Source organism: Dendrobates tinctorius, unplaced genomic scaffold (genome assembly GCF_039654945.1).
Source record: "Dendrobates tinctorius isolate UK_male_01 unplaced genomic scaffold, ASM3965494v1 ptg000067l, whole genome shotgun sequence".
Taxonomy (NCBI): domain Eukaryota; kingdom Metazoa; phylum Chordata; class Amphibia; order Anura; family Dendrobatidae; genus Dendrobates; species Dendrobates tinctorius.
In genome coordinates, this window is record NW_027361735.1 from 2,377,345 (window position 1) to 2,390,179 (window position 12,835).

Sequence of the window (12,835 nt, forward strand, 5' to 3'; positions counted from 1 at the left end):
GTCTGGATTACACCGACAGCACTATGTATTTATGCCGAAATGTCCATGTACTGTCATTTATATTGAGAGATAACTGCCAAACTACACAACTGACAGCAGAAAGATTCCGTAGGAGCTCTATAAATGTCAATTTGGATAGATCTAACATAAAATCTCTTGAGCAACAAAACACTGAAAGCTTCCTTTACAATGCCATAATGTACCAAACACTACTTCTGTTGATGCTTAGAGATCAATAGTTGGTAAGCTATCATGCTCAACTAGTGGTGTTGTGTGGTGTGTCAGGGACAAGGTGAGTATTTTTGTGCCTTTTAGCAAGTGAACACTTAGGGTGCTTTCACACTGCCTTCAGGCACCTGTTCAGTGGCTTCATCGGGGCTTGTGTCCAAACCACCAGCAAATCAAGATTTGGCCATATCAACCAACTGAGCCACAGACTATAATTGTGCCGGCAGAGCAACTATGTATAGGTACCCATCTCCAGTAGGCGTACACGCCCGAAAATGGTGTACAACAGAGCTCACGTTCACTCTGCCAGCACCACTGAAGTCTACAGCCCCATAGGTGCATGTGTCCGAATCCCATATTGCACGGGAGTTCGTTCATAAGCCCTCACAGAGCCATTAATGCTTATTCTTCAAGCACATGTAGTGTAAAATGAGGAAAACATTTAAGTAATTATAATTTGTACCTCAATCTCCTATTTTTTCTGCTTCTTGTGAGAAAATTAAAAATAAAGTAATACTTTTGTTAATTTTTTTGCTTTTTGTCTTTAATTTTTTTGTGTAACAACTTAACCAGAAATTTAACCTAAGTATAACCTTAACCCTAGCCCTAAAATTAACCCTTATCCATTTTCTATCCCAAAGTTTGAAAAAGTATTAAAAATGTGAAAACAGTTCTTAGTAATGATTAAAGACTGTATTTCATCATGTGCAGTGCACTTGATTTATTAAGAACCTGTCAGCATGATTTTGTAATGTAAAGTAGAGTTCAACAGCTTTCAAATTCACCACAGTGAAATTCTCCAGGTGAACTCGCCTCTGCCCAGTGAGACTTTCTCACGGTGCTAGCAGAGATAACACCGAGGTCATTACAGTTCAGCCCAGCTGGTAACGCAGCCTTAGTGACAGGAGGTATCCTCAATGTCATCACTGCTATTCACTGATGTTGTGCTACAATCTTTATACACTTCCGTTCAAAAGTTTAAAGTCATTCACATAGAAATTTCCTTATTTTTGAAAGAAAAGTACAGTTTTTTTTCCAATGAAGCTAACATTAAATGATTCAGAAATACACTCTATACATTGTTAATGTGGTAAATGACTATTCTAGCTGGAAACGTCTGGTTTGTAATGCAATATCTTCATAGGTGTATAGAGGCCCATTTCCAACAACCATCACTCCAGTGTTCTTATGGTACTTTGTGTTTGCTAACTGTGTAAGAAGGCTAATGGATGGTTAGAATACCCTTGAAAACCCTTGTGCAAGTATGTTAGCACAGCTGAAAACTTTTTGGCTGAATAGAGAAGCTATAAACCTGACCTTCCTATAGGCTAGTTGAGAATCTGGACCATTACATTTGTTGGTTTCATTAAACTTTCAAAATGGCCAGAAAAAAAAAAGAACTTTCATGTGAAGCTCGACAGTCTATTCTTGTTATTAGAAATGTAGGCTATTCCATGCGAGAAATTGCCAAGAAACTGAAAATTTCCGACAACGGTGTCTACTACTCCCTTCAGAGGAGAGCACAAACAGGCTCTAACCAGAGTAGAATAAGAAGTGGGAGGCCCCACTGCACAACTGAGCAACAAGACAAGTACATTAGAGTCTCACAGGTTCTCAACTGACAGCTTCATTAAATAGTACAGGCAAAATGCCAGTGTCAACGTCTCGAGTGAAGAGGCGACTCCGGGGTGCTGGCCTTCAGGGCAGAGTGGCAAAGAAAAAGCCTTATCTGAGACTTGCTAATAAAAGGAAAAGATTAATATGGGCAAAAGAATACAGACATTGGACAGAGGAAGATTGGAAAAAAGTGTTATGGACAGACAAATCCAAGTTTGAGGTGTTTGGATCACATAGAAGAACATTTGCGAGACGCAGAACAACGGAAAAGATGCTGGAAGAGTGACTGGCGCCATCTGCCAAGCATGGTGGAGGTAATGTGATGGTCTGGGGTTGCTTTGGTGCTGGTAACATGGGAGATTTGTACAAGGTAAAAGGGATTATGAATAAGGAAGGCTATCACTCCATTTTGCAATGCCATGCCATACCCTGTGGACAGCGCTTGATTGGAGCCAATTTCTTCCTACAACATGACAATGATACAAAGCACACCTCCAAATTATGCAAGAACTATTTAGGGAAGAAGCAGGCACTAGTATTCTATCTGTAATGGAGTGGCCAGCGTAGTCACCAGATCTCAACTCCATTGAGCTGTTGTGTGAGCAGCTAGACCGTATGGTACGCAAAAAGTGTCTATCAAGCCAAACCAACTTGTGGGAGGGGCTTCTGGAAGCATTGGGTGAAATTTCTCCAGATTACCTCAGCAAATTAACTGCTAGAATGCTAAAAGTCTGCAATGCTGTGATTGCTGCAAAGGGAGCATTCTTTGACGAAAGCAAAGTTTGAAGGAGAAAATTATTATTTCAAATAAAAAAATTTTTTCGAACCTTGTCAATGTATGGACTAGATTTTAAATTCATTTGGCAACTCATTTGATTAACAAAAGTATGAGTTTTCATGAAAAACACAAAATTGTCTGGATGACTCCAAAATTTTGAACGGTAGTGTATCTCTGATCACAGATGCGAGCTCACGCTGGGAAATGCAGCTTTCCGACCAGCGGTGATGATTTTACCGCTGATCAGAAGAGGTGGTGTTTGCTGTGCTGTCTTGCACAAGATAGCGCGACACACACCCGGTGTTTGATGAGCCGAACCCAAACTTCCTTTGAAGTCTGTGCTCGGTGTTCGTGCCCGAACAGTAGGTGTTCGGTAGGGACGCCGTACTTTACAGTTTGGGTTAACCCATCTCTAGCTATACATTTATTTTAATATACTAAATCATGATGACAGGTTCCCTTTGATTGCTCATGTTCTGGTGATGCTTCGGCAGAGGAAAACAATCCAGATAAGTTTGTCATCAGTTGAGCTCTGCAAGGGTAGCGAGTGAAATGACCAAGCTCACTTCATTATTCTTTGTTATTTAGGTCATTTCTTATACAGAATCAAGCAGCAGGAGACAAATTCATCTGACTTGTTGCTCTCTGCATAAGCAGCTCCAAGCAGGAACTGTCTTCGTCACTCTATGATGAAGCGATGACTGCACTGGCAGTGGTATGAGGAAGTGGTGAATGTGGTCAAAATGTGGCACTTCCATGAGCCTCCTTCCCTACCTACACTATGCCATTGTGCTCAGCTAGACACCAACTTCTTTCCACACTAATGTTTTTTTTAACTGTACTTTGTGGATTGTTCTGAGGATATTGTTGGCAATCTTTTTGCTTGCAAGGGGGAGGAAGGGATCTAAGTGGTACTGTGTGATGCTATTCTGGGATAGTGCAATCCAGTGGTGGCAAACAAAACCACCACCACCACAAGAGGGATGTCACTTTTGTCATGAGGCCCCTTCCTGACTTTTGTACAAGTGCACCTAGAAGACTAGATGCTATTTTGAAGGCAAAGTTTGGTCATACCAAATATCCATTTGATTTACATTTCTCTTTTGTTCACTGACTTTGAATTTTGTTAATTAACACAAATAAGCTATGAAACACTTATGTTTTTGAAAGCATTCTTACTTTGCATAATTTTTTCCACATTGGAGGGCAGTGCAATGGTTACTGATAGTGTCCCAGACACTAGTGACTCCCTACATCAGTGTTGATTATGCCACACCTCAGTTCCGTCCCATTGGTGACTGTGCTGCCAGGGGGGTGGATTTCCACCTTTCTTTTGAATTAATCAATCCTCAATTCCCCTTTTCCCAGATATATGTGGAAGCTGGGCTGGATCCATCCTCTGCTCTTAGGGTACTGGGATCCTGTGATCCTTTTTCCACCCTCTCACCCTTTTTGTTTTAAGATTACTTTGGCCTTATATTAATTTGTTTATTTTGCTATTTGTTAACAGTTTACTGCTATTTCTACAAGCACCGTTTTATGACGAGAAATTCTAGTGAGACAGAGGAATTCCACACTTTTGGTGTTTTGTATATCCCTCCTTACCATACCAAGTATGTTTGTGACAGTTATCTTTAATTAACAACATTTCCGAGTAAAAGCTGTGACTGATTTCCACCCAAATTCCACCTCTCGTTTTCTTTGTGAGGGGTGGTGTGTGTGGAGTATGGAGCTATTATAATTTTGTGGGTGATTGTGCCCTCACTCTGCACAGGATTTCATGTTTTGTATAAAATCTTTATTTAACAAGATGATAGTGAATTTAAATTCTGTACTAAAATAAAGCTTATTGTAAAGCTGAAATTATTTTTTGCCTTTTAAATGGTGTGAAATTCATATATTTAATTCTAAATGGTTAACATACCAGTGATATTTATGCTCTGTAGTAGATGGTCCTTCTAGAACTGATGACTAGGTTTATACGTACTAAAAAGTGCTGTGTAGGTTGTTACATACAGTATATAGATATACATTAAGAGAGATACGCTATTACTCATGTATCTGTCTTATGCCAAATAAAGTTATTTCCAATACTATAAGGAAATCTGCTAGCTCTCTGAACTCAAGCGTGCAAACTGATAGCAGAAATTAACTTACTGCTAATATTGGCGAACTACTGTAAGTGTGACGACAATGGCAATCTTCAGCAGCCATGTGCCACATTGGATGACAGCTAAACAACAATAGTTAATGATGCCAAGTTGTCTTCTGAGCACTATTAGGCTATATGCACACTAGACATATTTAATGCTGCTTTTCCATTTGGGTAATCCGCACAATAAAATTATAACTAATTTAAAGAACTTTTCCACTACTTTAGCATTGATGAACTATCCTTAAGATCATCAATTTCAGATCGGTTGGGGTCCGACATCCAGCACCCCCGGTGTCACTTGCGGAGCTGCTCTGTCTTCTGACAGTGGCCGCCCAAGAGCACTACACATCCGCATCCTATTCAAATCAATAGGAGGTGGATGTGAGGTACCATGCAGCAGCCCGATCAGAAGATGAAGCAGCCTTGTACGTGAGTACCTCCGGCTGGCGGCCAATGACACCGATAACAGATGATCGTGATGGGGTGCTGCGTGTTGAATCCTGATCGACCAGGCATTGATACCCTATCCTACGGATAGGTCATCAATGCTAAAGTAGTTTACAACATCTTTAAAGGGAACCTTTCAGTAGGATTGTGCTCAGCAACCTACACACAGTGTCAGGTCAGCACTGTAAAACTGATTAAAATGATGCCTTGGTAGATGAAATCCGTCTTGTGGCTGTTTCTTAATATTTATTTTCAGTTTTGAGTTAATGATATGCTCGTGGTCTGGGGCGGCCTGCGGGGGTTCTTCATGTGGTGCTCTGATTAGCTATTCATAATGCAGCCTGCTGACAGGTCACTTATCCCTCAGTGACCTGCCCCTTAGTTTACATAATGAATGTATGCATATACTGCAAAAAAACAAAAAAAACTTCTGCAGGCAGGTGCCAGCCGTGGCACTTGTGCTGCAGCATAATCGCATGTTTAATATGTCGTTAATAAATGCGCTTCAGTTTATCCGGATTATAAAAAATAAAATAAAATGGCGCCCACCATGCCTGCGCCGTAGCAGTTATCAGTGTTTATAAAGGTGATCTGATAACTGCTATTTTGTGGGCGTCGGCGGCACCATCTTGCTAGAGGAGAAAAAAAAAATTCCTCCTCCAAGATGGCACCTGCACAATAGCAGCTATCGGATCACCTCTATATACACCAATATCTGCTACTGACCAGGCGCAGCGGGCGCCATTTTAAAATGTATTTATTTTTATCTATACTCTCAGGAAAAACTGAAGCACATTTATAAACAACACAGTAAACATGCGATTATGCTGCAGAGCAAGTGCCACCACTTGCGCCTGCCTGCAGAAGAGTTTTTGTTTTCTTTTCAGTATGTATATATAATATTCATTATGTTACCTAGGGTACAGGCCAGAGAGGGATCAGTGACATGTCAGCAGTCTGCATTATGAATAGCTAATCAGAGCACCACATGCAGAACCCCCCCACAGGCCGCCCCGGAACACGGGTATATCATTAACTCAAAACTGAGAATAAAGATTACACAACAACCACAAGACGGATTTCATCAACCAACGTATCATTTTAATCAGTATAACGGCACCGACCTGACACTGTCTGTAGGTTACTGAGCACAATCCTACTGAAAGGTTCCCTTTAATGATATCTTAGCTTTTTCTTGTATATCTTGCATACATTTTCTTAAATTGACCTGTGGTGCAGATTATAAAAATTTTTTCAAGTCATTTCTCTGAGTGGAATTCATTGCAATGGATTGGGTGACATTCTTAACCAAATCAACATCAAAGAATTCTGTGGGGTTTTTTTTTAATAGGAAATATATGCACAAACAGCCAATCTCTACTGACTGAGTTTTCTTCTTTGTACATTTTTTAATTGGTCACTCTCATTTTAAAAAAGAAAAAAGTGCATAAATCATTAATACACGTGAATAGAAAAAACAGTAACATATCAGTGAAGTCTGTTTTTTTTCTTCACTTATGAATCATTGTCCCCTTATTTTGCTTTATAAACTCATCAATCAATCTAAAAAAAGGCAAAATCATCACATTAGTGAAAACAAGACAGATTGCCAGCTGAGGGGGATTTGAACTTTTATTTTTTTTTTTTTTTCATATTTTTTAAAATTTTTTTTTCCTTTTTTACTCTGTTAGTCCCTTTTAGTGTCATTGCATTTATTATACAAAGCAAAACTGCATTACTGCTGAGTATAACACAAATAATAGTCTCCTATATAAGTTGACGTTAACAGAAGAATCATCATGACAGGCATGGGAATCTTCAACAGATCCCCGACATCATGCCAAGCTATTCGGCCTTGCAATTGTGTAACAGGCATGCCGATGGGCTGTTAGAACAGTGCGTCCCCAGTGCCAGTGCTGTAAATGTCATTAGAGATTGACAGTGGCATTTAACAGGTTAACAGCCATGAGTGAATCTCTGCTCCATTCACTCCTATGAGATGCAGATGATGGCTGTAACCACAACCATCATCTGCTGGGAAAGATGTGCGCTCGACTTGTGAGTCCGCATCAAAGTCAGAGATCTGCAAATGAATGGGAAATGAATGGGAGACATCATAAAAGCTACTCTCCATCCAGTAACTCAGAGACAACTGAAAATTAGAGATAGAGATAGACCATGCAAAGGTAAAAATGCTTGAAAAATGCAGATGTCAAATGACAGCCAGAAATAGTATTTTTCCTTATGTACACATTTCAGATTATCCTCAACAATGACAGGTACACTTTAAATTGCATACATGGAAATTTAGGTTTTCATGTGGAAATCAGCAACCATGATTAGCAAAAAATCAAAACTTCTGTGCTCTTTTTATGTTTCACAATTATAGACGATTTTCATTTAGCTATAACACAATGCTAAGAAATGTAAACTTAATTTCGGTATCTGCACCGAATCCAAGAAATTCTCCATTACGGCACCATATGTCTCTGCACTCAAACTATGAAGCAAATATGGCATTGGTTTTATAAAAAGAAAGTGTTCACTTCTAGAGATGGGAGAACCTGAACAGTAAAGTTTGGCGAATACCTACTGCTCAGGCATGGACACCGAACACGAACTTCACAATGAAGTCAATGTTACTGTTTGTGTTCGGCTGCCCGAATACTGGGTGTTTGTTGCGCTGTCATGTGCATGGCAGTGCGGCAAACTCCGCTTCTGTTCGGCGGAGAAATCATCCCCGCCGGTCAGAGAACCACGGTGCTAGCAGGGTGAGTCACTGCAGTTAAGCCTGGCTGGAAATGGAGCCTCACTGACCTGAGGTAACCTCAATAATGTCACCACCGGTCTTTGATGCTGCGCTTGCAGCAGTTCAATCACCAGTGGCTTTCAGCCTGGACAGAAGCATCTTGGCACCGTTCAGGTCGAAAACTGTTTATCCCCCAGACATGGATTACGGTGTGGGACAGAATGACAAACAGGTATGGTTAGGTATGTTGTTGTTTTTTTATTTTACTTTTATTACAGGAGAACGAGGGCTTCACTGGAATTAGGTGTTTAAATAAAAATGGAAAACTGTGCTTAGTCTTATTTCAAATAAAGGACTTTATCCTGGCTGTGTCTTCCTTTACCATACAACTATAGGATTAGTAATGGATTGGTGTCTTAGAGATGCCTCTCCATTACTAAGCCGTGGGTTTGATGTCACCTGACAATACAAAGGTGACATCAAACCCACAAATATGAACCTCACGTGCCACCGCTACTGGTCAAGTGGGAAGAGCTGGGTAAAGTGCCAGAATTGGAGAATCTAATAGATGTGCCTTTTCTGTGCAGCTGCGGGCTGCTATTTTTAGACTGTGGGGGTCCAATATCCAGCCCCCAGCTGTCTGTTTAAGCAAGGTTGGTTGTCAAAAATGTGGGGGATCCCACACTGTTTTTTTAATTATTTATTTAAATAATTCAAAAAACAGCATGGGGACCCCTTTATTCTTGATAACCAGCCATACTGAAGCTGACAGCTGAGGGTTGCAGTCCCCAGCTCTGAGTTTTGTCTGGTTGGTTAGCAAAAATAAGGGGAACCCTCACCTATTTTTTTAAATTATTTATTTACAGCTCAGGAGCGGCTAATGAATACTCCCATCGGCTGCTCCTGCTCTCACTGTACTTAGAGGTAGCAGGTGTCAGATCACAGTTGAGCGCGCTCGCTGACTTTTGACAGCGTGGGAACCGCGGCTCTCTGACCAGCAGGTATGTTTTCCCTGCCAAACAAAAGCAGTGTTTGTCATGCTGTCATGCACATGGCAGCGCAGCAAACACTGGATGTTTCGGCCCCCCAATCAAGGGAATGGGGTCTGGGTTCGGGTTTTGGTCCAGGGACTGTTCTGGCACCTGTACCCACCGGACCTGAGCATCCAGGTGTCCACCCATCTCTATTCACTGCTACATTACGTTGATGTTATGTTTTGCAGAGACACATTCATTGCAAATTGTATTAATACCAAGCTTATTTTAACACAATATCATGGATAAAGGAGACTTTATAGAGTAATACCTGAGCGTATAAAGTACTCTTCCATCATTCCATATCCTTAACATCCTGTTAGGAGTAGTTATCCAATGAGCATCGGCTTTCTTTGAGTTGCGAAAAAATGTGTCCGGAATCCAAATCTTGCCAACCATATTACTATTGAGTCGAAGCACTTTGATGGTGCTATTGAACTTCAAGCGTCTATCATACCAGGTTTGTGCAAAAAATATATCAATAGTATATTCCTGCAGTAACAAAAACATAATAGATATAGTATTATGTGATAGATAGATAGATAGATAGATAGTAAGATTGATAGATAGATAGATAGATAGATAGATAAATAGATATGTAGATAGATAATAGATAGATGGATGGATGGATAGAAAGATAGATAGCAAGATCGATAGATAAATAGATATGTAGATAGATAGGTAGAAAGATAATAGATAGATAGATATCCAAAAATCAGGCAGTACACTGTTTTCAGTGAAAAAAGAGCTATTTTATTTAACCAATAATGGCAACGGTTCGGTCCAAAAAGATGTGAAACTTTTTCAAGCAGTGAACATGTGCAAAATGCTAGATATTTAAAAAGTGTGAGGCAGTGACCCCTGTTGCAGCTAGCGGATGCTGTGTGTGCGCATGGAGGCATGTTGGGGCCATGGGACGACGTGGCGGTCACAGGTGCATTTGTGGTTATGATGGTGAAACAATGACCGACAGGATTGTAAATGGCCGGTATGTGTTGCAGAATTCCACTGCACTGTAAGTCCGAAATAATATTGTTGTGCTGGGACTTGTAGTTCCATGAGTTTTGCTTAGTTATGATAGGGGGGCTTATAGGGTTAATCGGAGAGCTGGGCGGGAATGACTAACCACACATACACTGCCCACCTATGGGGGTGGTTTCAACTATATAATGTGACTGAGGTCTGGTCACATGGTCCAAGTGTATGCACCTGAATGGTGAGAGTGTGTAAGGTCCTGGAAGGTCTATGTGTTGGAAGGTCCCAGGTGGGGATGGACTTCATGAAGAGCACATGGTGAGGCCTTGGACCTGGAGGCCTGTGTGTTGGATTGTCCCGGGGGGGACGGACATCCTGAATAGCAAAAGGAGAGGTTATGTATGCAGAGTCTGTGATGGCACTACATTGGGGAGCTACTGTCCGTCTGAAGATCTGGAACTGTCAGGTGGCCTTGTGAGCAAGGCATTGTCCAGAACGGTGATCCCAGTTTGACAGTTTCCCTGGGAGAGTACTGACAGGAGTCAGCATGTGGAGCAGGAGCTCCTGGAAGGTAACTCAGAGTATGGGGAACTGTGTGCTCTGACAGGGGTCAGTTAATGAACTGTGCAGTCACCCATGGTAACAGGACGGAGTAAGGTCCAGCATATTTAGAGACTGCAACCTAATGTCGAGTGATGGTGCCTGTTGTGTTCCATGGTCATTAATGAACTGTTCGGCGTGTGGTCGCCCACAGTAACTGGACAAAGAGGTCCGGTGTGTTTAGTGACTGCGTTTCAAAGCCGTATACTTTGAAGTGCTAAGGACTATTTGAGGTCTGTGATGGGTAACATGGCCTACAGCGGTTTATGATGCTTGAATAAACCTAAATAGACTGTTTATGCAAAAAATGTGCCTGTCTACATTTATCCTGTTGCCACTCGGTAAGCGCTGTCTTACAAAAGGGTGCACATAATTACAGTATTTAACTTAATTAATTTAATTATGTACACCCTTTAAATATCTAGCACTTGCACATGTTTACTGCTTGAAAAGGATTCACATCTTTTTGGACCGAAACGTCGCCATTATGGGCTAAATAAAATAGCTCTTTTTTCACTGAAAACAGTGTGCTACCCCTGATTTTTGGATTTCTACAGTTGAGGTTTGGTAATGCCTGGGGGACTCTGCACCTGGACTCTTTACTTTCTCTTGTGCTGCTCTGACTTTTCTTCTTTGTAGATAGATAGATAGATAGATAGATAGATAGATAGATAGATAGATAGTATTTCTTCATTAGTGACTGTTTCTACATCTCCTACTCACATTGATGAAAGTGAAAGGACAGACCAGATGGGGCTTTAAATCTTTCTGCTGTAAATTTTAGTTAATGTAGATGAAAGAAAAATATGAAATGGGTGGATTTTATATTTATTTTATACGTGCATTGGGCACAGATTCCAATTAAATACTCATAAGACTAAGCTAAAGTTAATTTAGAGCTTAACCCCTTTGTGACCAAGCCTATTTTGACCTTAATGACCAGGCCATTTTTTGCAATTCTGACCAGTGTCCCTTTATGAGGTAATAACTCTGGAACACTTCAACGCATCCTAGCGATTCTGTTGTTTCGTGGCATATTGGACTTCATGTTAGTAGTAAATTTAGGTCGATAATTTTTGCGTTTATTTGTGAAAAAAATCAGAAATTTGGCGAAAATTTAAAAAATTTCGCAATTTTCAAATTTTGAACTTTTATTCTGTTAAACCAGAGAATTATGTGACACAAAATAGTTAATATATAACATTTCCCACATTTGTACTTTACATCAGCACAATTTTGGAAACAAATTTTTTTTTGTTAGGAAGTTATAAGGGTTAAAAGTTGACCAGCGATTTCGCACTTTTCCAACAAAATTTACAAAACCATTTTTTTTAAGGGACCACGTCACATTTGAAGTCATTTTGAGGGGTCTATATGGCAGAAAATACCCAAAAGTGACACCATTCTAAAAACTGCACCCCTCAAGGTATTCAAAACCACATTCAAGAAGTTTATCAACCCTTCAGGTGCTTCACAGGAACTAAAGAAACGTTGAAGGAAAAAATGGACATTTTAATTTTTCCAACAAAAATTTTCTTTTAGCATCAATTTTTTCATTTTCACATGGGTAACAGGATAAAATGGATCCTAAAATTTGTTGAGCAATTTCTCCTGAGTACACCGATACCTCATATGTGGTCATAAACCACTGTTTGGGTGCACGGCAGGGCTCAGAAGGGAAGGAGCGCCATTTGACTTTTTGAATGGAAAATATGCTGGAATATTTAGCGGTTGCCATGTCGCGTTTGGAGAGTCCCTGTGTGCCGAAACATTGGAGCTCCCCCACAAGTGACCCCATTTTGGAAACTAGACCCTCCAAGGAACTTATCTAGGTGCATAGTGAGCACTTTGAACCCCCAGGTGCTTCATAAATTGATCCGAAAAAAAAAAGTACTTTTTTTCACACAAAAAATCTTTTAGCCTCAGTATTTTCATTTTCACATGGGCAACAGGATAAAATGGATCCTAAAATTTGTTGGGCAATTTCTCCTGAGTACACCGATACCTCATATGTGGTCATAAACAACTGTGTTAGGCGTCAGATTCCTGCGTTGGCTCTGCAGGAATCCAGACCCTCACATTCTGCAGTCTCCTGCTGTTTATCTACTGCAGAGGAGATTGCAGAGGAGATTGCCTTGCAGCAAATCTATCCAGAGACTAAAGGTACTGTCACACTTAGCGATGTACCAGCGATCCCGACAGCGATATGACGCGGTCAGGATCGCTGGTACATCGCTAAGTGGTCGCTAGTG

General features: G+C 40.6%; 1 protein-coding gene across 2 annotated transcripts in view; it reads right to left on the reverse strand.

Annotated features, from left to right (window-relative positions):
* Positions 1-12,835, reverse strand: part of GABRG2 (gamma-aminobutyric acid type A receptor subunit gamma2) — a 273,840-nt gene that overhangs the window by 86,543 nt on the left and 174,462 nt on the right. For both annotated transcript variants that reach the window (XM_073581007.1, XM_073581006.1), the window contains exon 4: positions 9,280-9,500. In XM_073581007.1, the coding sequence (XP_073437108.1) occupies positions 9,280-9,500 (221 nt within the window). The remainder of the gene's footprint in view (positions 1-9,279; positions 9,501-12,835) is intronic.